Source organism: Rana temporaria (assembly GCF_905171775.1).
Source record: "Rana temporaria chromosome 2 unlocalized genomic scaffold, aRanTem1.1 chr2r, whole genome shotgun sequence".
Lineage (NCBI taxonomy): Eukaryota > Metazoa > Chordata > Amphibia > Anura > Ranidae > Rana > Rana temporaria.
In genome coordinates this window covers 217,395-243,995 of record NW_024404420.1, presented here as the reverse complement: position 1 = coordinate 243,995, position 26,601 = coordinate 217,395, and the positions used below count along the sequence as shown (strand labels likewise).

Sequence of the window (26,601 nt, the reverse complement as noted above, 5' to 3'; positions counted from 1 at the left end):
CGATCATCCTTCTATGAGATGGGGAATGACCGATCATCCTTCTATGAGATGGGGAATGACCGGGGGAATGACCGATCATCCTTCTATGAGATGGGGATGACCGATCATCCTTCTATGAGATGGGGAATGACCGATCATCCTTCTATGAGATGGGGAATGACCGATCATCCTTCTATGAGATGGGGAATGACCGATCATCCTTCTATGAGATGGGGAATGACCGATCATCCTTCTATGAGATGGGGAATGACCGATCATCCTTCTATGAGATGGGGAATGACCGATCATCCTTCTATGAGATGGGGAATGACCGATCATCCTTCTATGAGATGGGGAATGACCGATCATCCTTCTATGAGATGGGGAATGACCGATCATCCTTCTATGAGATGGGGAATGACCGATCATCCTTCTATGAGATGGGGAATGACCGATCATCCTTCTATGAGATGGGGAATGACCGATCATCCTTCTATGAGATGGGGAATGACCGATCATCCTTCTATGAGATGGGGAATGACCGATCATCCTTCTATGAGATGGGGAATGACCGATCATCCTTCTATGAGATGGGGAATGACCGATCATCCTTCGTATGAGATGGGGAATGACCGATCATCCTTCTATGAGATGGGGAATGACCGATCATCCTTCTATGAGATGGGGAATGACCGATCATCCTTCTATGAGATGGGGAATGACCGATCATCCTTCTATGAGATGGGGAATGACCGATCATCCTTCTATGAGATGGGGAATGACCGATCATCCTTCTATGAGATGGGGAATGACCGATCATCCTTCTATGAGATGGGGAATGACCGATCATCCTTCTATGAGATGGGGAATGACCGATCATCCTTCTATGAGATGGGGAATGACCGATCATCCTTCTATGAGATGGGGAATGACCGATCATCCTTCTATGAGATGGGGAATGACCGATCATCCTTCTATGAGATGGGGAATGACCGATCATCCTTCTATGAGATGGGGAATGACCGATCATCCTTCTATGAGATGGGGAATGACCGATCATCCTTCTATGAGATGGGGAATGACCGATCATCCTTCTATGAGATGGGGAATGACCGATCAACTTCTATGAGATGGGGAATGACCGATCATCCTTCTATGAGATGGGGAATGACGATCATCCTTCTATGAGATGGGGAATGACCGATCATCCTTCTATGAGATGGGGAATGACCGATCATCCTTCTATGAGATGGGGAATGACCGATCATCCTCTATGAGATGGGGAATGACCGATCATCCTTCTATGAGATGGGGAATGACCGATCATCCTTCTATGAGATGGGGAATGACCGATCATCCTTCTATGAGATGGGGAATGACCGATCATCCTTCTATGAGATGGGGAATGACCGATCATCCTTCTATGAGATGGGGAATGACCGATCATCCTTCTATGAGATGGGGAATGACCGATCATCCTTCTATGAGATGGGGAATGACCGATCATCCTTCTATGAGATGGGGAATGACCGATCATCCTTCTATGAGATGGGGAATGACCGATCATCCTTCTATGAGATGGGGAATGACCGATCATCCTTCTATGAGATGGGGAAAGACCGATCATCCTTCTATGAGATGGGGAATGACCGATCATCCTTCTATGAGATGGGGAAAGACCGATCATCCTTCTATGAGATGGGGAATGACCGATCATCCTTCTATGAGATGGGGAATGACCGATCATCCTTCTATGAGATGGGGAATGACCGATCATCCTTCTATGAGATGGGGAATGACCGATCATCCTTCTATGAGATGGGGAAAGACCGATCATCCTTCTATGAGATGGGGAAAGACACATCGGAAGCCCAATGGACAGTGGGGGTGGGATCTCTGATCTTTGTATCGGTGAGAAGTGAAGGAGACACACCTGGCTGTGTTGTTGTGCAATGCGTGTCGCCTGGCTGTGTTGTTGTGCGATGCGTGTCGCCTGGCTGTGTTGTTGTGCGATGCGTGTCGCCTGGCTGTGTTGTTGTGCAATGCGTGTCGCCTGGCTGTGTTGTTGTGCGATGCGTGTCGCCTGGCTGTGTTGTTGTGCGATGCGTGTCGCCTGGCTGTGTTGTTGTGCGATGCGTGTCGCCTGGCTGTGTTGTTGTGCAATGCGTGTCGCCTGGCGCCCCGTCTTCTCTCCTCTCTATAGACCGGTCTGGGTGGAAATTCTGGCTGGTTAACCCTTTCCAGGCGGACCGGTCTGACCAGTTCCTTCCTAGTTACTGAAGTGTTTGTAGCAATGAGTGAGAAGAGAGGAGAAGAGCGACACCGAGAGACTCCGAGAACATGGCACACCTGAGACCAGACACCAGGTGAGTGCCCACATTTCCTGCAGACCATCTCTCCAGGATGCACCACACACAGCATTCCTGACAATGTGCCCTGTGTAGGTGAGAGATCCATGACTGTAGGACAGAACTCTGCAGACTATCTCTCCATGTGACAGAGTACAATGTACATCCCCAGAGATCTCACACACTGCTCTGCAGACTATCTCTCCATGTGACAGAGTACAATGTACATCCCCAGAGATCTCACACACTGCTCTGCAGACTATCCCTCCATGTGACAGAGTACAATGTACATCCCCAGAGATCTCACACACTGCTCTGCAGACTATCTCTCCATGTGACAGAGTACAATGTACATCCCCAGAGATCTCACACACTGCTCTGCAGACTATCTCTCCATGTGACAGAGTACAATGTACATCCCCAGAGATCTCACACACTGCTCTGCAGACTATCACTCCATGTGACAGAGTACAATGTACATCCCCAGAGATCTCACACACTGCTCTGCAGACTATCTCTCCATGTGACAGAGTACAATGTACATCCCCAGAGATCTCACACACTGCTCTGCAGACTATCTCTCCATGTGACAGAGTACAATGTACATCCCCAGAGATCTCACACACTGCTCTGCAGACTATCTCTCCATGTGACAGAGTACAATGTACATCCCCAGAGATCTCACACACTGCTCTGCAGACTATCTCTCCATGTGACAGAGTACAATGTACATCCCCAGAGATCTCACACACTGCTCTGCAGACTATCTCTCCATGTGACAGAGTACAATGTACATCCCAGAGATCTCACACACTGCTCTGCAGACTATCTCTCCATGTGACAGAGTACAATGTACATCCCCAGAGATCTCACACACTGCTCTGCAGACTATCACTCCATGTGACAGAGTACAATGTACATCCCCAGAGATCTCACACACTGCTCTGCAGACTATCTCTCCATGTGACAGAGTACAATGTACATCCCCAGAGATCTCACACACTGCTCTGCAGACTATCTCTCCATGTGACAGAGTACAATGTACATCCCCAGAGATCTCACACACTGCTCTGCAGACTATCTCACCATGTGACAGAGTACAATGTACATCCCCAGAGATCTCACACACTGCTCTGCAGACTATCACTCCATGTGACAGAGTACAATGTACATCCCAGAGATCTCACACACTGCTCTGCAGACTATCTCTCCATGTGACAGAGTACAATGTACATCCCCAGAGATCTCACACACTGCTCTGCAGACTATCTCTCCATGTGACAGAGTACAATGTACATCCCCAGAGATCTCACACACTGCTCTGCAGACTATCACTCCATGTGACAGAGTACAATGTACATCCCCAGAGATCTCACACACTGCTCTGCAGACTATCTCTCCATGTGACAGAGTACAATGTACATCCCCAGAGATCTCACACACTGCTCTGCAGACTATCTCTCCATGTGATATATGATATGTTGTCCTTCAGGGAGACTCTGCAGGACTGGAGCGAGGTGCAGCAAGAGAAGCTCGGGCTGAGAGTCGGACTGGTGAAACTTGAGGTAAGTCGGACAGGGGAAGCTGGGGGTGAGAGTCGGACGGGAGAAGCTCGGGGTCAGAGTCGGACGGGGGAAGCTCGGGGTGAGGGGCAGACGGGAGAAGCTCGGGTTGAGGGGCAGACAGGGGAAGCTCGGGGTGAGGGGCAGACAGGGGAAGCTCGGGGTGAGGGTCAGACAGGGGAAGCTCGGGGTGAGGGGCAGACAGGGGAAGCTCGGGGTGAGGGGCAGACAGGGGAAGCTCGGGGTGAGGGGCAGACAGGGGAAGCTCGGGGTGAGGGGCAGACAGGGGAAGCTCGGGGTGAGGGCCAGACGGGGGAAGCTCGGGGTCAGAGTCGGACGGGAGAAGCTCGGGGTGAGGGGCAGACAGGAGAAGCTCAGAATCAGAGTCGGACGGGAGAAGCTCGGGGTCAGAGTCGGACGGGAGAAGCTCGGGGTCAGAGTCGGACGGGAGAAGCTCGGGGTCAGAGTCGGACGGGAGGAGCTCGGGGTCAGAGTCGGACGGGAGAAGCTCGGGGTCAGAGTCGGACAGGAGAAGCTCGGGGTCAGAGTCAGACGGGAGAAGCTCGGGGTCAGAGTCAGACGGGAGAAGCTTGGGGTCAGAGTCGGACAGGAGAAGCTCGGGGTCAGAGTCGGACGGGAGAAGCTCGGGGTCAGAGTCGGACGGGAGAAGCTTGGGGTCAGAGTCGGACGGGAGAAGCTCGGGGTGAGAGTCGGACAGGGGAAGCTCGGGGTCAGAGTTGGACGGGAGAAGCTCGGGGTCAGAGTCGGACGGGAGAAGCTCGGGGTGAGAGTTGGACAGGGGAAGCTCGGGGTGAGAGTTGGACAGGGGAAGCTCGTGGTGAGAGTTGGACAGGGAAAGCTCGGGGTCAGAGTCGGACGGGAGAAGCTCGGGGTGAGAGTCGGACGGGAGAAGCTCGGGGTCAGAGTCGGACAGGAGAAGCTCGGGGTCAGAGTCAGACGGGAGAAGCTCGGGGTCAGAGTCAGACGGGAGAAGCTTGGGGTCAGAGTCGGACAGGAGAAGCTCGGGGTCAGAGTCGGACAGGAGAAGCTCGGGGTCAGAGTCGGACGGGAGAAGCTCGGGGTCAGAGTCGGACGGGAGAAGCTCGGGGTGAGAGTCGGACAGGGGAAGCTCGGGGTCAGAGTTGGACGGGAGAAGCTCGGGGTCAGAGTCGGACGGGAGAAGCTCGGGGTGAGAGTTGGACAGGGTAAGCTCGGGGTGAGAGTTGGACAGGGGAAGCTCGTGGTGAGAGTTGGACAGGGAAAGCTCGGGGTCAGAGTCGGACGGGAGAAGCTCGGGGTGAGAGTCGGACGGGAGAAGCTCGGGGTGAGAGTTGGACAGGGTAAGCTCGGGGTGAGAGTTGGACAGGGGAAGCTCGTGGTGAGAGTTGGACAGGGAAAGCTCGGGGTGAGAGTTGGACAGGGGAAGCTCGGGGTCAGAGTCGGACGGGGGGAGCTCGGGGTGAGAGTTGGACAGGGGAAGCTCGGGGTGAGAGTTGGACAGGGGAAGCTCGGGGTGAGAGTTGGACAGGGGAAGCTCGGGGTGAGAGTTGGACAGGGGAAGCTCGGGGTGAGAGTTGGACAGGGGAAGCTTGGGGTGAGAGTCGGACAGGGTAAGCTCGGGGTGAGAGTTGGACAGGGGAAGCTCGTGGTGAGAGTTGGACAGGGAAAGCTTGGGGTGAGAGTTGGACAGGGGAAGCTCGTGGTGAGAGTTGGACAGGGAAAGCTTGGGGTGAGAGTTGGACAGGGGAAGCTCGGGGTGAGAGTTGGACAGGGGAAGCTCGGGGTCAGAGTCGGACGGGGGGAGCTCGGGGTGAGAGTCCGACGGGGGAAGCTCGGGGTGGAGTGTCTGTGTGCTGAAATTTTTTTCTCTTCCAGGAGGGGGAGGAGCCTCTTACAACCCTAAAGAGGCCAACATTCAATGTGTGGAATGTGCAGCAAGAGGAGGTGAGACTTCTGTGAACGGGGAAGATATTTCATTTTTGGGAGGGTTAGATCCCCTGTCTGGTCTTTATTACTGTGTCCCCAATGAGGAAATCCGCCCTCATTGTGAGTGAGTAGGGCTTTGCATCCAGTGACGTCCTGATCCTTCAGAAGAGGCGGGTCTAGTTTTTTCCTGAAGGCCAATGGTTTTCTTCCATGCGGAAGTCCGTGGGTAGAACGTTCCGGAGCCGCGGTCCTTGGACTGCGAACCTTCGTTCTCCTTTAGACTTGTAGTGGGACTCGGGGATAAGGAGGAGGTTTTGGTTGGATGATCGGAGGGCCAGATGGGGGTGTAGTGTTTTATTTTCTCGAGGCGCGTTTCCTTGTGTGCATTTGTGGGTGAGGGGGAGGGTCTTGAATGTGATCCGATCCTTTACAGCCAGCCAATGGGGAGACCTCAATGCCGGGGAGATGGATTCCCCGTTACCAGTCTGGCTGCCGTGTTCTGGACGACTTGTAGCCGAGAAATCTGGTATTTCGGGAGTCCTAGGTAGAGGGAGTTTGCGTAGTCGGGAATTGAGGATTGTTCCTGCTACTGTGTCCTCTTCCGGCATGAAGGGGAGGAGTCTACGCAGCAGGCGGAGGAGATGGTGAGATCCGCTGACTACTGATCCTATTTGTTCGTCCATAGTCACGTCTGAATCAAAGATGACTCCAAGGGTTTTGACTTTGGTACTTGGGGTGATGGTCTGTCCAAGGATGGGGGGGGGGTGTCAAAGTCGTCCTGGAATTTGTCTTTGTCCTGGTTCTGGGACGTGAGGTTCTGCTTTGGCTCCAGTTCTCTGCAGAAGAGTCCGGATTGGAGAATAGCGGGAATGGCGTTCTACAGAAGACACAACATGGCGGACATTGTACAACGCCATTCCCACTATTCCCCAATCCGGACTCTTCTACAGAAGACACAACATGGAGGTCATTGTACAACGCCATTCCCACTATTCTCCAATCCGGGACTCTTCTACAGAAGACACAACATGGAGGTCATTGTACAACGCCATTCCCACTATTCCCCAATCCGGACTCTTCTACAGAAGACACAACATGGCGGTCATTGTACAACGCCATTCCCACTATTCTCCAATCCGGACTCTTCTACAGAAGACACAACATGGAGGTCATTGTACAACGCCATTCCCACTATTCTCCAATCCAGACTCTTCTACAGAAGACACAACATGGCGGTCATTGTACAACGCCATTCCCACTATTCTCCAATCCGGACTCTTCTACAGAAGACACAACATGGCGGTCATTGTACAACGCCATTCCCACTATTCCCCAATCCGGACCCTTCTACAGAAGACACAACATGGCGGTCATTGTACAACGCCATTCCCGCTATTCCCCAATCCGGGACTCTTCTACAGAAGACACAACATGGCGGTCATTGTACAACGCCATTCCCACTATTCCCCAATCCGGACTCTTCTACAGAAGACACAACATGGCGGTCATTGTACAACGCCATTCCCACTATTCCCCAATCTGGACTCTTCTACAGAAGACACAACATGGTGGTCATTGTACAACGCCATTCCCACTATTCCCCAATCCGGGACTCTTCTACAGAAGACACAACATGGCGGTCATTGTACAACGCCATTCCCCAATCCGGACTCTTCTACAGAAGACACAACATGGCGGTCATTGTACAACGCCATTCCCGCTATTCTCCAATCCGGACTCTTCTACAGAAGACCCAACATGGCGGTCATTGTACAACGCCATTCCCCAATCCGGACTCTTCTACAGAAGACACAACATGGCGGTCATTGTACAACGCCATTCCCACTATTCTCCAATCCGGGACTCTTCTACAGAAGACACAACATGGCGGTCATTGTACAACGCCATTCCCACTATTCTCCAATCCGGGACTCTTCTACAGAAGACACAACATGGCGGTCATTGTACAACGCCATTCCCACTATTCCCCAATCCGGGACTCTTCTACAGAAGACACAACATGGCGGTCATTGTACAACGCCATTCCCACTATTCCCCAATCCGGGACTCTTCTACAGAAGACACAACATGGCGGTCATTGTAGAAGAGTCCGGATTGGAGAATAGTGGGAATGGCGTTGTACAATGACCTCCATGTTGTGTCTTCTGTAGAAGAGTCCGGATTGGAGAATAGTGGGAATGGCGTTGTACAATGACCGCCATGTTGTGTCTTCTGTAGAAGAGTCCTGGATTGGGGAATAGTGGGAATGGCGTTGTACAATGACCGCCATGTTGTGTCTTCTGTAGAAGAGTCCCGGATTGGGGAATGGCAGGAATGGCGTTGTACAATGACCGCCATGTTGTGTCTTCTGTAGAAGAGTCCCGGATTGGGGAATGGCAGGAATGGCGTTGTACAATGACCGCCATGTTGTGTCTTCTGTAGAAGAGTCCGGATTGGGGAATGGCGTTGTACAATGACCGCCATGTTGTGTCTTCTGTAGAAGAGTCCGGATTGGGGAATAGTGGGAATGGCGTTGTACAATGACCGCCATGTTGTGTCTTCTGTAGAAGAGTCCGGATTGGGGAATAGTGGGAATGGCGTTGTACAATGACCGCCATGTTGTGTCTTCTCTAGAAGAGTCCGGATTGGAGAATAGTGGGAATGGCGTTGTACAATGACCGCCATGTTGTGTCTTCTGTAGAAGAGTCCGGATTGGGGAATAGTGGGAATGGCGTTGTACAATGACCGCCATGTTGTGTCTTCTGTAGAAGGGTCCCGGATTGGAGAATAGCGGGAATGGCGTTGTACAATGACCGCCATGTTGGGTCTTCTGTAGAAGAGTCCGGATTGGAGAATAGTGGGAATGGCGTTGTACAATTACCGCCATGTTGTGTCTTCTGTAGAAGAGTTCCGGATTGGAGAATAGTGGGAATGGCGTTGTACAATGACCGCCATGTTGTGTCTTCTGTAGAAGAGTCCGGATTGGGGAATAGTGGGAATGGCGTTGTACAATGACCGCCATGTTGTGTCTTCTGTAGAAGAGTCCGGATTGGGGAATAGTGGGAATGGCGTTGTACAATGACCTCCATGTTGTGTCTTCTGTAGAAGAGTCCGGATTGGGGAATAGTGGGAATGGCGTTGTACAATGACCGCCATGTTGTGTCTTCTGTAGAAGAGTCCGGATTGGGGAATAGTGGGAATGGCGTTGTACAATGACCGCCATGTTGTGTCTTCTGTAGAAGAGTCCCGGATTGGAGAATAGCGGGAATGGCGTTGTACAATGACCGCCATGTTGTGTCTTCTGTAGAAGAGTCCCGGATTGGGGAATAGCGGGAATGGCGTTGTACAATGACCGCCATGTTGTGTCTTCTGTAGAAGAGTCCTGGATTGGAGAATAGTGGGAATGGCGTTGTACAATGACCGCCATGTTGTGTCTTCTGTAGAAGAGTCCTGGATTGGAGAATAGTGGGAATGGCGTTGTACAATTACCGCCATGTTGTGTCTTCTGTAGAAGAGTTCCGGATTGGAGAATAGTGGGAATGGCGTTGTACAATGTCCGCCATGTTGTGTCTTCTGTAGAAGAGTCCGGATTGGGGAATAGTGGGAATGGCGTTGTACAATTACCGCCATGTTGTGTCTTCTGTAGAAGAGTCCGGATTGGGGAATGGCGTTGTACAATGACCGCCATGTTGTGTCTTCTGTAGAAGAGTCCGGATTGGAGAATAGTGGGAATGGCGTTGTACAATGACCGCCATGTTGTGTCTTCTGTAGAAGAGTCCGGATTGGGGAATAGTGGGAATGGCGTTGTACAATGACCGCCATGTTGTGTCTTCTGTAGAAGAGTCCGGATTGGGGAATAGTGGGAATGGCGTTGTACAATGACCGCCATGTTGTGTCTTCTGTAGAAGAGTCCGGATTGGGGAATAGTGGGAATGGCGTTGTACAATGACCGCCATGTTGTGTCTTCTGTAGAAGAGTCCGGATTGGGGAATAGTGGGAATGGCGTTGTACAATGACCGCCATGTTGTGTCTTCTGTAGAAGAGTCCCGGATTGGAGAATAGCGGGAATGGCGTTGTACAATGACCGCCATGTTGTGTCTTCTGTAGAAGAGTCTCGGATTGGAGAATAGTGGGAATGGCGTTGTACAATGACCGCCATGTTGTGTCTTCTGTAGAAGAGTCCGGATTGGGGAATAGTGGGAATGGCGTTGTACAATGACCGCCATGTTGTGTCTTCTGTAGAAGAGTCCGGATTGGGGAATAGTGGGAATGGCGTTGTACAATGACCGCCATGTTGTGTCTTCTGTAGAAGAGTCCGGATTGGAGAATAGTGGGAATGGCGTTGTACAATGACCGCCATGTTGTGTCTTCTGTAGAAGAGTCTCGGATTGGGGAATAGTGGGAATGGCGTTGTACAATGACCGCCATGTTGTGTCTTCTGTAGAAGAGTCTCGGATTGGGGAATAGTGGGAATGGCGTTGTACAATGACCGCCATGTTGTGTCTTCTGTAGAAGAGTCCCGGATTGGGGAATAGTGGGAATGGCGTTGTACAATGACCGCCATGTTGTGTCTTCTGTAGAAGAGTCCGGATTGGGGAATGGCGTTGTACAATGACCGCCATGTTGTGTCTTCTGTAGAAGAGTCCGGATTGGGGAATAGTGGGAATGGCGTTGTACAATGACCGCCATGTTGTGTCTTCTGTAGAAGAGTCCGGATTGGGGAATAGTGGGAATGGCGTTGTACAATGACCGCCATGTTGTGTCTTCTGTAGAAGAGTCCCGGATTGGGGAATAGTGGGAATGGCGTTGTACAATGACCGCCATGTTGTGTCTTCTGTAGAAGAGTCCCGGATTGGGGAATAGTGGGAATGGCGTTGTACAATGACCGCCATGTTGTGTCTTCTGTAGAAGAGTCCGGATTGGGGAATAGTGGGAATGGCGTTGTACAATGACCGCCATGTTGTGTCTTCTGTAGAAGAGTCCGGATTGGAGAATAGTGGGAATGGCGTTGTACAATGACCGCCATGTTGTGTCTTCTGTAGAAGAGTCTCGGATTGGGGAATAGTGGGAATGGCGTTGTACAATGACCGCCATGTTGTGTCTTCTGTAGAAGAGAGTCCCGGATTGGGGAATAGTGGGAATGGCGTTGTACAATGACCGCCATGTTGTGTCTTCTGTAGAAGAGTCCGGATTGGGGAATAGTGGGAATGGCGTTGTACAATGACCGCCATGTTGTGTCTTCTGTAGAAGAGTCCGGATTGGAGAATAGTGGGAATGGCGTTGTACAATGACCGCCATGTTGTGTCTTCTGTAGAAGAGTCTCGGATTGGGGAATAGCGGGAATGGCGTTGTACAATGACCGCCATGTTGTGTCTTCTGTAGAAGAGTCCCGGATTGGAGAATAGCGGGAATGGCGTTGTACAATGACCGCCATGTTGTGTCTTCTGTAGAAGAGTCCCGGATTGGGGAATAGCGGGAATAGCGTTGTACAATGACCGTCATGTTGTGTCTTCTGTAGAAGAGTCCCGGATTGGGGAATAGTGGGAATGGCATTGTACAATGACCGCCATGTTGTGTCTTCTGTAGAAGAGTCCGGATTGGGGAATAGTGGGAATGGCGTTGTACAATGACCGCCATGTTGTGTCTTCTGTAGAAGAGTCCGGATTGGGGAATAGTGGGAATGGCGTTGTACAATGACCGCCATGTTGTGTCTTCTGTAGAAGAGTCCGGATTGGAGAATAGTGGGAATGGCGTTGTACAATGACCGCCATGTTGTGTCTTCTGTAGAAGAGTCCTGGATTGGGGAATAGTGGGAATGGCGTTGTACAATGACCGCCATGTTGTGTCTTCTGTAGAAGAGTCCGGATTGGGGAATAGTGGGAATGGCGTTGTACAATGACCGCCATGTTGTGTCTTCTGTAGAAGAGTCCAGATTGGGGAATAGTGGGAATGGCGTTGTACAATGACCGCCATGTTGTGTCTTCTGTAGAAGAGTCCGGATTGGAGAATAGTGGGAATGGCGTTGTACAATGACCGCCATGTTGTGTCTTCTGTAGAAGAGTCCGGATTGGGGAATAGTGGGAATGGCGTTGTACAATGACCGCCATGTTGTGTCTTCTGTAGAAGAGTCCCGGATTGGGGAATAGTGGGAATGGCATTGTACAATGACCGCCATGTTGTGTCTTCTGTAGAAGAGTCCGGATTGGGGAATAGTGGGAATGGCGTTGCACAATGACCGCCATGTTGTGTCTTCTGTAGTAGAGTCCGGATTGGGGAATAGTGGGAATGGCGTTGTACAATGACCGCCATGTTGTGTCTTCTGTAGAAGAGTCCCGGATTGGGGAATAGTGGGAATGGCGTTGTACAATGACCGCCATGTTGTGTCTTCTGTAGAAGAGTCCCGGATTGGGGAATAGTGGGAATGGCATTGTACAATGATCGCCATGTTGTGTCTTCTGTAGAAGAGTCCGGATTGGAGAATAGTGGGAATGGCGTTGTACAATGACCGCCATGTTGTGTCTTCTGTAGAAGAGTCCGGATTGGGGAATGGTGGGAATGGCGTTGTACAATGACCGCCATGTTGTGTCTTCTGTAGAAGAGTCCGGATTGGAGAATAGTGGGAATGGCGTTGTACAATGACCGCCATGTTGTGTCTTCTGTAGAAGAGTCCCGGATTGGGGAATAGCGTTGTACAATGACCGCCATGTTGTGTTCTCTGTAGAAGAGTCCCGGATTGGGGAATAGTGGGAATGGCGTTGTACAATGACCGCCATGTTGTGTCTTCTGTAGAAGAGTCCGGATTGGGGAATAGTGGGAATGGCGTTGTACAATGACCGCCATGTTGTGTCTTCTGTAGAAGAGTCTCGGATTGGAGAATAGTGGGAATGGCGTTGTACAATGACCGCCATGTTGTGTCTTCTGTAGAAGAGTCCCGGATTGGGGAATAGTGGGAATGGCGTTGTACAATGACCGTCATGTTGTGTCTTCTGTAGAAGAGTCCCGGATTGGGGAATAGTGGGAATGGCATTGTACAATGACCGCCATGTTGTGTCTTCTGTAGAAGAGTCCGGATTGGGGAATAGTGGGAATGGCGTTGTACAATGACCGCCATGTTGTGTCTTCTGTAGTAGAGTCCGGATTGGGGAATAGTGGGAATGGCGTTGTACAATGACCGCCATGTTGTGTCTTCTGTAGAAGAGTCCCGGATTGGGGAATAGTGGGAATGGCGTTGTACAATGACCGCCATGTTGTGTCTTCTGTAGAAGAGTCCCGGATTGGAGAATAGTGGGAATGGCGTTGTACAATGACCGCCATGTTGGGTCTTCTGTAGAAGAGTCCGGATTGGAGAATAGCGGGAATGGCGTTGTACAATGACCGCCATGTTGTGTCTTCTGTAGAAGAGTCCGGATTGGGGAATAGCGGGAATGGCGTTGTACAATGACCACCATGTTGTGTCTTCTGTAGAAGAGTCCGGATTGGGGAATAGCGGGAATGGCGTTGTACAATGACCGCCATGTTGTGTCTTCTGTAGAAGAGTCTCGGATTGGGGAATGGCGGGAATGGCGTTGTACAATGACCGCCATGTTGTGTCTTCTGTAGAAGAGTCCGGATTGGAGAATAGTGGGAATGGCGTTGTACAATGACCGCCATGTTGTGTCTTCTGTAGAAGAGTCCGGATTGGGGAATGGCGTTGTACAATGACCGCCATGTTGTGTCTTCTGTAGAAGAGTCCCGGATTGGGGAATAGTGGGAATGGCGTTGTACAATGACCACCATGTTGTGTCTTCTGTAGAAGAGTCCAGATTGGGGAATAGTGGGAATGGCGTTGTACAATGACCGCCATGTTGTGTCTTCTGTAGAAGAGTCCGGATTGGGGAATAGTGGGAATGGCGTTGTACAATGACCGCCATGTTGTGTCTTCTGTAGAAGAGTCCGGATTGGAGAATAGTGGGAATGGCGTTGTACAATGACCGCCATGTTGGGTCTTCTGTAGTAGAGTCCGGATTGGGGAATAGTGGGAATGGCGTTGTACAATGACCGCCATGTTGTGTCTTCTGTAGAAGAGTCCCGGATTGGAGAATAGTGGGAATGGCGTTGTACAATGACCGCCATGTTGTGTCTTCTGTAGAAGGGTCCGGATTGGGGAATAGTGGGAATGGCGTTGTACAATGACCGCCATGTTGTGTCTTCTGTAGAAGGGTCCGGATTGGGGAATAGTGGGAATGGCGTTGTACAATGACCGCCATGTTGGGTCTTCTGTAGAAGAGTCCGGATTGGGGAATAGTGGGAATGGCGTTGTACAATGACCGCCATGTTGTGTCTTCTGTAGAAGAGTCCGGATTGGAGAATAGTGGGAATGGCGTTGTACAATGACCGCCATGTTGTGTCTTCTGTAGAAGAGTCCTGGATTGGGGAATAGTGGGAATGGCGTTGTACAATGACCGCCATGTTGTGTCTTCTGTAGAAGAGTCCGGATTGGGGAATAGTGGGAATGGCGTTGTACAATGACCGCCATGTTGTGTCTTCTGTAGAAGAGTCCAGATTGGGGAATAGTGGGAATGGCGTTGTACAATAACCGCCATGTTGTGTCTTCTGTAGAAGAGTCCGGATTGGAGAATAGTGGGAATGGCGTTGTACAATGACCGCCATGTTGTGTCTTCTGTAGAAGAGTCCGGATTGGGGAATGGTGGGAATGGCGTTGTACAATGACCGCCATGTTGTGTCTTCTGTAGAAGAGTCCGGATTGGAGAATAGTGGGAATGGCGTTGTACAATGACCGCCATGTTGTGTCTTCTGTAGAAGAGTCCCGGATTGGGGAATAGCGTTGTACAATGACCGCCATGTTGTGTTCTCTGTAGAAGAGTCCCGGATTGGGGAATAGTGGGAATGGCGTTGTACAATGACCGCCATGTTGTGTCTTCTGTAGAAGAGTCCGGATTGGGGAATAGTGGGAATGGCGTTGTACAATGACCGCCATGTTGTGTCTTCTGTAGAAGAGTCTCGGATTGGAGAATAGTGGGAATGGCGTTGTACAATGACCGCCATGTTGTGTCTTCTGTAGAAGAGTCCCGGATTGGGGAATAGTGGGAATGGCGTTGTACAATGACCGTCATGTTGTGTCTTCTGTAGAAGAGTCCCGGATTGGGGAATAGTGGGAATGGCATTGTACAATGACCGCCATGTTGTGTCTTCTGTAGAAGAGTCCGGATTGGGGAATAGTGGGAATGGCGTTGTACAATGACCGCCATGTTGTGTCTTCTGTAGTAGAGTCCGGATTGGGGAATAGTGGGAATGGCGTTGTACAATGACCGCCATGTTGTGTCTTCTGTAGAAGAGTCCCGGATTGGGGAATAGTGGGAATGGCGTTGTACAATGACCGCCATGTTGTGTCTTCTGTAGAAGAGTCCCGGATTGGAGAATAGTGGGAATGGCGTTGTACAATGACCGCCATGTTGGGTCTTCTGTAGAAGAGTCCGGATTGGAGAATAGCGGGAATGGCGTTGTACAATGACCGCCATGTTGTGTCTTCTGTAGAAGAGTCCGGATTGGGGAATAGCGGGAATGGCGTTGTACAATGACCACCATGTTGTGTCTTCTGTAGAAGAGTCCGGATTGGGGAATAGCGGGAATGGCGTTGTACAATGACCGCCATGTTGTGTCTTCTGTAGAAGAGTCTCGGATTGGGGAATGGCGGGAATGGCGTTGTACAATGACCGCCATGTTGTGTCTTCTGTAGAAGAGTCCGGATTGGGGAATAGTGGGAATGGCGTTGTACAATGACCGCCATGTTGGGTCTTCTGTAGAAGAGTCCGGATTGGGGAATGGCGTTGTACAATGACCGCCATGTTGTGTCTTCTGTAGAAGAGTCCCGGATTGGGGAATAGTGGGAATGGCGTTGTACAATGACCGCCATGTTGTGTCTTCTGTAGAAGAGTCCAGATTGGGGAATAGTGGGAATGGCGTTGTACAATGACCGCCATGTTGTGTCTTCTGTAGAAGAGTCCGGATTGGGGAATAGTGGGAATGGCGTTGTACAATGACCGCCATGTTGTGTCTTCTGTAGAAGAGTCCGGATTGGAGAATAGTGGGAATGGCGTTGTACAATGACCGCCATGTTGGGTCTTCTGTAGTAGAGTCCGGATTGGGGAATAGTGGGAATGGCGTTGTACAATGACCGCCATGTTGTGTCTTCTGTAGAAGAGTCCCGGATTGGAGAATAGTGGGAATGGCGTTGTACAATGACCGCCATGTTGTGTCTTCTGTAGAAGGGTCCGGATTGGGGAATAGTGGGAATGGCGTTGTACAATGACCGCCATGTTGTGTCTTCTGTAGAAGGGTCCGGATTGGGGAATAGTGGGAATGGCGTTGTACAATGACCGCCATGTTGGGTCTTCTGTAGAAGAGTCTCGGATTGGGGAATGGCGTTGTACAATGACCGCCATGTTGCGTCTTCTCATTGGCAGATGCTGTCTCTCCTGGAATTCATGTTCGCTGATCTGCATCTGCCGATGTCTTTGAAGATGGAGGACGAGACGCTTCGAAATTTCTTGGTGAGTCGGATTGATAATATTTGAATATTAGAAAACTTTATTTCTGATGGTGGCAGGAAGTGAACAGGAATACAGCATACAACAGAGAAATATGGTACAGCAAACATGTACATTATAGAAGATAAATGAGAAGACATCATCCAGGGTCCCTCACACTTTGCCACCATGAGGGGGGGTTTCATGGGGTAGTTTAGTACATTCAGTGATAGGTTGATGCTCCTGGAAGTGGCTCTGAGTGGACCAATAAGTTGTATTATTTTCTTCCTTTAGAAAAACGTCCAAAGTCATTACCGGGCAAATCCGTTCCACAACTTCCGCCACGCCTTCTGCGTCACACAGATGATGTACAGCATAATACACCTGTGCCGCCTTCAGGTAACCTACAATCACCGCGCTAAATCTATGCCGCCTTCAGGTAACCCGCCATCACTGCCCCAATCTGTGCCGCCTTCAGGTAACCCGCCATCACTGCCCCAATCTGTGCCTCCTGCAGGTAACCCGCCATCACTGCCACAGTCTGTACCTCCTGCAGGGAACCCGCCATCACTGCCCCAATCTGTGCCACCTGCAGGTAACCCGCCATCACTGCCACAGTCTGTACCTCCTGCAGGTAACCCGCCATCACTGCCCCAATCTGTGCCTCCTGCAGGTAACCCGCCATCACTGCCACAGTCTGTACCTCCTGCAGGGAACCCGCCATCACTGCCCCAATCTGTGCCTCCTGCAGGTAACCCGCCATCACTGCCCCAATCTGTGCCTCCTGCAGGTAACCTGCCACTCTTTTAGTTCCCCTGAAATGTGCCTCTACTAAAGGGAACCCGACACACAGAAAATTGACCAAGGGCAACAATTTTTTTTTAAAAAGATTAAAATTTGCTGCCCAGTAATAAACAATATGTGGCTAATTCTATAAACAGTAATTCCTCATCCTGGCTGTTTTTTCAGGAAGGTGTATCCCCGGAGGACATCGCTGTCCTGATGGTGGGCGCTCTCTGCCATGACCTGGACCACCCCGGCCTCAACAATGCGTGAGTCTAATCCGTACCACCCTAGAGGGGGTGCAGGGGGAGGGGAGCCCGGGAGATCCATGGGAGCCGACGGGGAGATTATTATCCTCCTGTGTGGAAGGAAAGTGAGAAATATGGAAGAGTGATGTCTATCCCCCAGTCCACCGACTCACTACCTCAGGGGAAGGTGGGGGGGGGGTGTAACAGGAGTGACTTTAGGGGCACAGGGTGAATGAGAACCCCACTATGGTCTGTGCTAGTCACATTTAATGCGGTCAGATATTGTATATATTGTATATATATTGTGTGTTGGTTGATGTATACTAGTAAGCTTGCTGTGATGAAAGGGGTGGGGTGTGATTGCATTCCATTGTCTATTGTGGTAATTAAGTCTGCTATGTGGATTGGAGCTTGGTAGACAGTCTGAATACCTATTATGGGATGTCTAAGTGTCTTGCTGTGAGGAAAGGGGGGGAATCACTCCAGCAGCCCCCCCTCCCCCCTGCTAAGACTGTTTACTGAAGGAGAAGTTTGAACACACCTGACCTGTATCACCATTGTCATTGGACAATTTAACCCACCCTGTTTCCCAAGGGTGGGAGGGATGTATTTTGAAGAGAAATGTATTACCATGTGCAGATAATAAAGATTCATTCCCTGTTTTGAACCTCAACCAGAGCTGTGTGTCTCGTTTCTGGGGGGAATGGAATATCGTGTACGGATTTAACCCCTGTCCCATTTGGGGTTCCGTTACAATTGTTGGCAAGCAGTGAGATGATCCCACAGCCTTAAAGGACGGCTACAAGGACACAGGACAATGGAGACACAGTAGGAACGGCTGAAGCTCTCTACCCTCAAGGACTTACTGGAGAGCCGGGGCAGAGCAGCCAGAAACCATAAGAAGATGGACGTGATCACAGAACTTGTCCAAATGGATGGAGCGGAAAGACCCAACATAACGGAAAGGCTCAGCGTAACAGACAGGACCCCGGAGGAGGCAAGCTTTGATCGGGCTGTTAAGCTAAGACTGGCACACTATGGTCCTACCCCTCCACCGGAGATCATAGACCGGGTTATAGCTGCTGTGGACGCAAATTGGCTACGGCAAAGACGTTCTGCAGCAGCAGAAGTTACAGCAGCACCAACTGAAAGGAGAAAGATACATTTTGCTGCTTTTAAGAACTTCATTGAAACTGAAGGGGAGATTGATGGGTACCTGGCTGATTTTGAACGGCAATGTGCCCTACACCGGGTGCCCACAGAGGAATGGGTTACCATTTTGTCTGGGAAATTGTCCGGCCGGGCCAGTGAAGCGTTCAGGGCCATTCCAGACAAGGATATTATGAACTATGGACTGGTATGCCGTCACACCGGAGGCGGTTCCGAGAGACGAGCAAGCAGACTGGAGACTCATATACCGAGTGGGCATGCCGCCTACACCGCACAGCATCCCACTGGGTCGATGGATGCCAAGCAGAATCCGGGGAAGTCAGAGAGTGGGTCCGGGACAGAAACCCTTTCTCCTTGTCTGAAGCAGCTCGCCTGGCGGACGAATACACAGACGCCCGCAAACTGGACAACTCTGTGGTCAAGACCACAGCTCGGGTGGATTATGGATCAGCGGCACCCCCGCCGCCTATTGCCTACAAACCCCCAGTCGGACCGTCCTACAACACCACCTCCAGCGGCCACTTATCCTCAGAAGCCTACGTTCAACTCCCAGGACTACTCACAGTCCATAAGGTGTTTCGGGTGTAAACAGCTAGGACACAGAAAGCTAGACTGTCCATTGAATCCACCCAGGCAGTCACAGTCATGGAGACAGCCAGAAAGGGGGAACCCCCGCACACCCATGCCTGCGGCCCACTGCGTTGAGGAGGAAGAACATTGGGGCGTTCTGCACGAGGCAGATCCGATACAAGCAGCTAACCAGGACAACAGGCAGCAACACAGGCAGACTGTCCGGGTCAATGGAAAGGTAGCCAATGGACTACGCGATTCTGGGGCCACAATGACCCTGCTACAGAAGAAACTCATCCCAGAGAGCCAGCACACCGGAGACACCGTAGCCGTAAGAGTAGCGGGAGGCACCGTCTTCCGGCTGCCCGTTGCCCGGGTTCACCTGGATTGGGGGGTTGGTTCGGGACACGTGAATGTGGGGGTGATGAAGGATTTGCCAGCAGATGTACTACTGGGGAATGATTTGGCCCCCCTTATTTCTGCGTACGCCCCGATGTGCCCCGCTGAAGCCCACACAGTGACTACCTGTGCCCAGACCCGCGTTGCTGGAACCAACTCGCTTGCTGCTGAGACCCGGGTAAGACTACCTTCCCCGACATGTACTGTAGATCCGGCACAATATCACAGTCTAAAATGGGAATGTGACAAGTTGGCCAGTGAGAAATCAGAGATGCAACGACACTATGTCATGTATTATGAGATGTCCCGTGGCTTGAACATTGAAATGCACAAACAGGCGGAAATTGTCAAAAGATTAAATGGGATTTGCATCCAGGTGGTGCCGTATCTGTCCCAAGAGCATCAGCAACAGGTTTTGGGAGCCATTGAGAGAGCAAAGCAAGTGACTGTTCCAGAATTGAATTCTATTATTCACCGTCACCATCAGCTACCGACCTGGTAAGCCAAATGGCAATGCTGATGGTTTATCCCGGCAAACAGACGTTATCCCGGCCTCCTAGTTCCGGACATCCCCAAGTTGACCCGAAAAGGATCAAGCCGGGTCTGCCAGAGTGTTCCACAAGGAGGGAGCCATGTAACAGGAGTGACTTTAGGGGCACAGGGTGAATGAGAACCCCACTATGGTCTGTGCTAGTCACATTTAATGCGGTCAGATATTGTATATATTGTATATATATTGTGTGTTGGCTGATGTATACTAGTAAGCTTGCTGTGATGAAAGGGGTGGGGTGTGATTGCATTCCATTGTCTATTGTGGTAATTAAGTCTGCTATGTGGATTGGAGCTTGGTAGACAGTCTGAATACCTATTATGGGATGTTAAAGTGTCTTGCTGTGAGGAAAGGGGGGGAATCACTCCAGCAAACCCCCCTCCCCTGCTAAGACTGTTTACTGAAGGATAAGTTTGAACACACCTGACCTGTATCACCATTGTCATTGGACAATTTAACCCACCCTGTTTCCCAAGGGTGGGAGGGATGTATTTTGAAGAGAAATGTATTACCATGTGCAGATAATAACGATTCATTCCCTGTTTTGAACCTCAACCAGAGCTGTGTGTCTCGTTTCTGGGGGGAATGGAATATCGTGTACGGATTTAACCCCTGTCCCATTTGGGGTTCCGTTACAGGGGGCAAATGGAAAAAAAAGGGGAAAAGGGGGGGAAAGAAAAGGCAAAGAAAAAAAAGGGGAAGGGAAGGAGAAAAGGGGAAAGAAAAGGGAAAGGGGAAAGAAAAAAAAGGGAAAGTGTAACGGTCACCACCGTTTACGACCTTCCATCAACCCACAACAGCTCATCTGACACTCCACAATCAGGCAAACGAACCCGACCCATAAGAATTCCCCCCAGACACGAGACACACAGCTCTGTTCTGGTTTCAAATGCAAGACAACTTTAATGGTTAGCTCTCAAGTTTATATACAGCTTAAGCATGAAAGGAACAATCAAACTCTCCACCCACCCCTCACACCCTGGGGGGGCTTCAATACACCTTCAGATGGCTAATTGCTAAACATTCCAGACATGTTGGCGCCGGGCTATAATTATCACTACACCTGAGAAGTCACATTCCTTCATGAACAGAATTCAAACAAAACACCATCACACAATAAATCCCTCAATCCACATCTTTAGACACGTTCTGTCTCCGCATGAAAGGTATTCACACCGGAGCATCAATAGGCTTTAGACAGTGTTATCACACAATGAAAGGCCTTTCAAGAGCCAGCCTCAATTAACATGTCAACAGTCTACACAGAGAGACGAGTCATAGAATATTCTTTGCAGACATTAAGGAATATACTGTAAATCACTGTCCATGCCAAAACAATCCAACATGTATCCCTTATCTCCTGGCTCAATCTGTGCCCTAAAGTCACTCCCGTTACATGGCTCCCTCCTTGTGGAACACTCCGGCAGACCCGGCTTGATCCTTTTCAGGTCAACTTGGGGATGTCCGGAACTAGGAGGCCGGGATGACGTCTGTTTGCCGGGATAACCCATCAGCATTCCCATTGGCTTACCAGGTCGGTAGCTGATGGTGAAGGTGAATAATGGAATTCAGTTCTGGAACAGTTGCTTGCTTTGCTCTCTCAATGGCTCCCAAAACCTGTTGCTGATGCTCTTGGGACAGATAAGGCACCACCTGGATGCAAATCCCATTTAATCTTTTGACAATTTCAGCCTGTTTGTGCATTTCAATGTTCAAGCCACGGGACATCTCATAATACATGACATAGTGTCGTTGCATCTCTGATTTCTCTCTGGCCAACTTGTCACATTCCAATATTAGACTGATATTGTGCCGGATCTACGGTACATGTCGGGGAAGATCGTCTTACCCGGGTCTCAGCAGCAAGCGAGTTGGTTCCAGCAACGCGGGTTGGGGCACAGGGTTGGCTTCATCGGGGCGTAAGCAGAAACAACGGGGGCCTAATCATTCCCCAGTAGTACATCTGCTGGCAAATACTTCATCACCCCCACATTCACATGTCCCGGACCAACCCCCCAATCCAGGTGAACCCAGGCAACGGGTAGCCGGAAGACGGTGCCTCCCGCTACATTGTCTCCGGTGTGCTGGCTCTCTGGGATGAGTTTCTTCTGTAGCAGGGTCATCGTGGCCCCAGTATCGCGTAGCCCATTGGCTACCTTTCCATTGACCCAGACAGTCTGCCTGTGTTGCTGCCTGTTGTCCTGGTTAGCTGCTTGTATCGGATCTGCCTCGTGCAGGACGCCCCAATGTTCTTCCTCCTCATCGCAGTTGGGCACCGGCATGGATGTGCGGGGGTTCCCCCTTTCTGGCTGTCTCCATGACTGTGACTGCCTGGGTGGATTCAATGGACAGTCTAGCTTTCTGTGTCCTAGCTGTTTACACCCAAAACACCTGATGGGCTGTGAGTAGTCCTGGGAGTTGAACGTAGGCTGCTGAGGATAAGTGGCCGCTGGAGGTGTTGTTGTAGGACGGTCCGACTGGGGTTTGTAGGCAATAGCCGGCGGGGGTGCCGCTGATCGATAATCCACCCGAGCTGTGGTCTTGACCACAGAGTTGTCCAATTTGCGGGCGTCTGTGTATTCATCCGCCAGGCGAGCTGCTTCAGACAAGGAGAAAGGGTTTCTGTCCCGGACCCACTCTCTGACTTCCCGGACCCGCTCTCTGACTTCCCGGACCCGCTCTCTGACTTCCCGGACCCGCTCTCTGACTTCCCGGACCCGCTCTCTGACTTCCCGGACCCGCTCTCTGACTTCCCGGACCCACTCTCTGACTTCCCGGACCCACTCTCTGACTTCCCCGGATTCTGCTTGGCATCCATCGACCCAGTGGGATGCTGTGCGGTGTAGGCGGCATGCCCACTCGGTATATGAGTCTCCAGTCTGCTTGCTCGTCTCTCGGAACCGCCTCCAGTATGCCTCCGGTGTGACGGCATACCTGCCCAAAAGTGCTTCTTTTACCAGTCCATAGTTCATAATATCCTTGTCTGGGATGGCCCTGAACGCTTCACTGGCCCGGCCGGACAATTTCCCAGACAAAATGGTAACCCATTCCTCTGTGGGCACCCGGTGTAGGGCACATTGCCGTTCAAAATCAGCCAGGTACCCATCAATCTCCCCTTCAGTTTCAATGAAATTCTTAAAAGCAGCAAAATGTATCTTTCTCCTTTCAGTTGGTGCTGCTGTGACTTCTGCTGCTGCAGAACGTCTTTGCCGTAGCCAATTTGCATCCACAGCAGCTATAACTCGGTCTATGATCTCCGGTGGAGGGTTAGGACCATAGTGTGCCAGTCTTAGTTTAACAGCCCGATCAAAACTTGCCTCCTGGGTGTCCTGTCTGTTACGCTGGGCCTTTCCGTTATGTTGGGTCTTTCCGCTCCATCCATTTGGACAAGTTCTGTGATCATGTCCATCTTATGGTTGCTGGCCGGTCTGCCACGGTTCTCCAGTAGTCCTTGTAGCTGTCCTTTAAGCGATGGAATTATCCCGCTGCTAGCCACCAATTGTAACGGTCACCACCGTTTACGACCTTCCATCAACCCACGACAGCTCATCTGACACTCCACAATCAGGCAAACAAACACGACCCATAAGAATTCCCCCCAGACACGAGACACACAACTCTGTTCTGGTTTCAAATGAAAAACAACTTTAATGGTTAGCTCTCAAGTTTATATGTCGGCGCCGGGCTATAATTATCACTGCACCTGAGAAGTCACATTCCTTCATGAACAGAATTCAAACAAAACACCATCACACAATGAGTTCCCCTCAATCCACATCTTTAGACAGATGGTCCGTCTCCGACAGAAAGGTATTCACACCTGATCATCAATAGGCTTTAAACAGTGTTATCACACAATGAAAGGCCTTTCAGGAGCCAGCCTCAATTAACATGTCAACAGTCTTCACAGAGAGATGAGTCATAGAATATTCTTTGCAGTCATTAAAGGGTCACTAAAGGAAATTTTTTTTTTTAGCTAAATAGCTTCCTTTACCTTACTGCAGTCCTGGTTTCATGTCCTCATTGCTCGTTTTTGCTCTGATGTTGCTGTAATTCTGCTCTGTTCTGGACACTTCCTGGTTGTCTGGCTCCTTATGAAAAAAGTCCTGGGAGAGTTTAGTTTTGTTTTCCTAGCCATGACTCTCTATGGCACTGTCCAGCACAGAGGCATGAAATAACTTGCAAAGACTAAACTAGTTTCACTTTCGTTTTTGCATCTAGAGGCACATTATAGGATTGCTTTTTATCTATTTTTAATCGTTTTTAAAAGGAATCAGTTAACTATTATGTCTCTATACCCTGTAAACAGTCATTTCAGCAAAAAAAAAAAAAAAATTTCCTTTAGTGATCCTTTAAGGAATATACTGTAAATCACTGTCCAAGGGAAGGGTAAGGAAGGGAAGGGTAAGGAAGGGAAGGGTAAGGAAGGGAAGGGTAAGGAAGGGGGAGGGGAAAGAAAAGGGAAGGGTAAGGAAGGGAAGGGTAAGGAAGGGTAAGGAAGGGGAAGGGTAAGGAAGGGAAGGGTAAGGAAGGGAAGGGTAAGGAAGGGAGGGGAAAGAAAAGGGAAGGGTAAGGAAGGGAAGGGGGAAAGAAAAGGGAAGGGTAAGGAAGGGAAGGGTAAGGAAGGGGAAGGGTAAGGAAGGGGAAGGGTAAGGAAGGGAAGGGTAAGGAAGGGTAAGGAAGGGAAGGGTAAGGAAGGGAGGGGAAAGAAAAGGGAAGGGTAAGGAAGGGAAGGGTAAGGAAGGGAAGGGTAAGGAAGGGAAGGGTAAGGAAGGGAAGGGTAAGGAAGGGAAGGGTAAGGAAGGGAAGGGTAAGGAAGGGGAAGGGTAAGGAAGGGGAAGGGTAAGGAAGGGAAGGGTAAGGAAGGGTAAGGAAGGGAAGGGTAAGGAAGGGAGGGGAAAGAAAAGGGAAGGGTAAGGAAGGGAAGGGTAAGGAAGGGAAGGGTAAGGAAGGGAAGGGTAAGGAAGGGAAGGGTAAGGAAGGGAAGGGTAAGGAAGGGAAGGGTAAGGAAGGGAAGGGTAAGGAAGGGAAGGGTAAGGAAGGGAAGGGTAAGGAAGGGTAAGAAAGGGTAAGGAAGGGAAGGGTAAGGAAGGGTAAGGAAGGGTAAGGAAGGGAAGGGTAAGGAAGGGAAGGGTAAGGAAGGGTAAGGAAGGGAAGGGTAAGGAAGGGTAAGGAAGGGTAAGGAAGGGGAAGGGTAAGGAAGGGAAGGGTAAGGAAGGGAAGGGTAAGGAAGGGAGGGGAAAGAAAAGGGAAGGGTAAGGAAGGGAAGGGTAAGGAAGGGAAGGGTAAGGAAGGGAAGGGTAAGGAAGGGGGAGGGGAAAGAAAAGGGAAGGGTAAGGAAGGGAAGGGTAAGGAAGGGAAGGGTAAGGAAGGGGAAGGGTAAGGAAGGGGAAGGGTAAGGAAGGGGAAGGAAGGGAAGGGTAAGGAAGGGTAAGGAAGGGAAGGGTAAGGAAGGGAGGGGAAAGAAAAGGGAAGGGTAAGGAAGGGAAGGGTAAGGAAGGGAAGGGTAAGGAAGGGAAGGGTAAGGAAGGGAAGGGTAAGGAAGGGAGGGGAAAGAAAAGGGAAGGGTAAGGAAGGGAAGGGTAAGGAAGGGAAGGGTAAGGAAGGGAAGGGTAAGGAAGGGTAAGGAAGGGTAAGGAAGGGAAGGGTAAGGAAGGGTAAGGAAGGGAAGGGTAAGGAAGGGAAATGTTATCTCCCCTGAGGTTTGGGTTTCCTCAGTCGATAGTCTTAATTTCCTATAACGACTAGATCCCGCCACACAATACCCGTCATGGTCATGAAGTAATAATTTTTATCTTCTCAGATATCAGGTGAACGCTCAAACAGAACTCGCCGTACGCTACCGGAACAAATCTCCGCTCGAGAATCATCACTGCGCCATCGCCCTGCAGATACTCAGCCAATCACAGAGCAACATCTTCTGTAATGTAGAACCCGATAAAGCCAAACACATCCTGGAGGTGAGTGGAACAGGTCCCAGGTCATACGTGATACGTCATACAAGCCCCACAGGTCATATGTGATACGTCATACAAGCCCCACAGGTCATATGTGATACGTCATACAAGACCCACAGATCATATGTGATACGTCATACAAGACCCACAGATCATATGTGATACGTCATACAAGACCCACAGGTCATATGTGATACGTCATACAAGACCCACAGATCATATGTGATACGTCATACAAGACCCACAGATCATATGTGATACGTCATACAAGACCCACAGGTCATATGTGATACGTCATACAAGACCCACAGATCATATGTGATACGTCATACAAGACCCACAGATCATATGTGATACGTCATACAAGACCCACAGGTCATATGTGATACGTCATACAAGCCCACAGGTCATATGTGATACGTCATACAAGCCCCACAGGTCATATGTGATACGTCATACAAGCCCCACAGGTCATATGTGATACGTCATACAAGCCCCACTGGTCATATGTGATACGTCATACAAGCCCCACAGGTCATATGTGATACGTCATACAAGCCCCACAGGTCATATGTGATACGTC

The 26,601-nt window shown here is 50.4% G+C and overlaps 1 protein-coding gene across 3 annotated transcripts in view; it reads left to right on the top strand.

Annotated features, from left to right (window-relative positions):
• The first annotated feature begins 2,241 nt into the window (after positions 1-2,241).
• PDE9A (phosphodiesterase 9A) overlaps positions 2,242-26,601 on the top strand; it is a 55,372-nt gene continuing 31,012 nt past the window's right edge. Inside the window, exons 1-7 of one of the 3 annotated variants that reach the window (XM_040334206.1) lie at positions 2,242-2,345; positions 3,820-3,892; positions 5,765-5,833; positions 16,279-16,365; positions 16,636-16,740; positions 17,311-17,393; positions 25,865-26,021. In XM_040334206.1, coding sequence (XP_040190140.1) covers positions 2,320-2,345; positions 3,820-3,892; positions 5,765-5,833; positions 16,279-16,365; positions 16,636-16,740; positions 17,311-17,393; positions 25,865-26,021 — 600 coding nt within the window. In that variant the 5' untranslated portion in view covers positions 2,242-2,319. The remainder of the gene's footprint in view (positions 2,346-3,819; positions 3,893-5,764; positions 5,834-16,278; positions 16,366-16,635; positions 16,741-17,310; positions 17,394-25,864; positions 26,022-26,601) is intronic. The other 2 variants (XM_040334207.1, XM_040334208.1) reach the window with 2 other exon arrangements.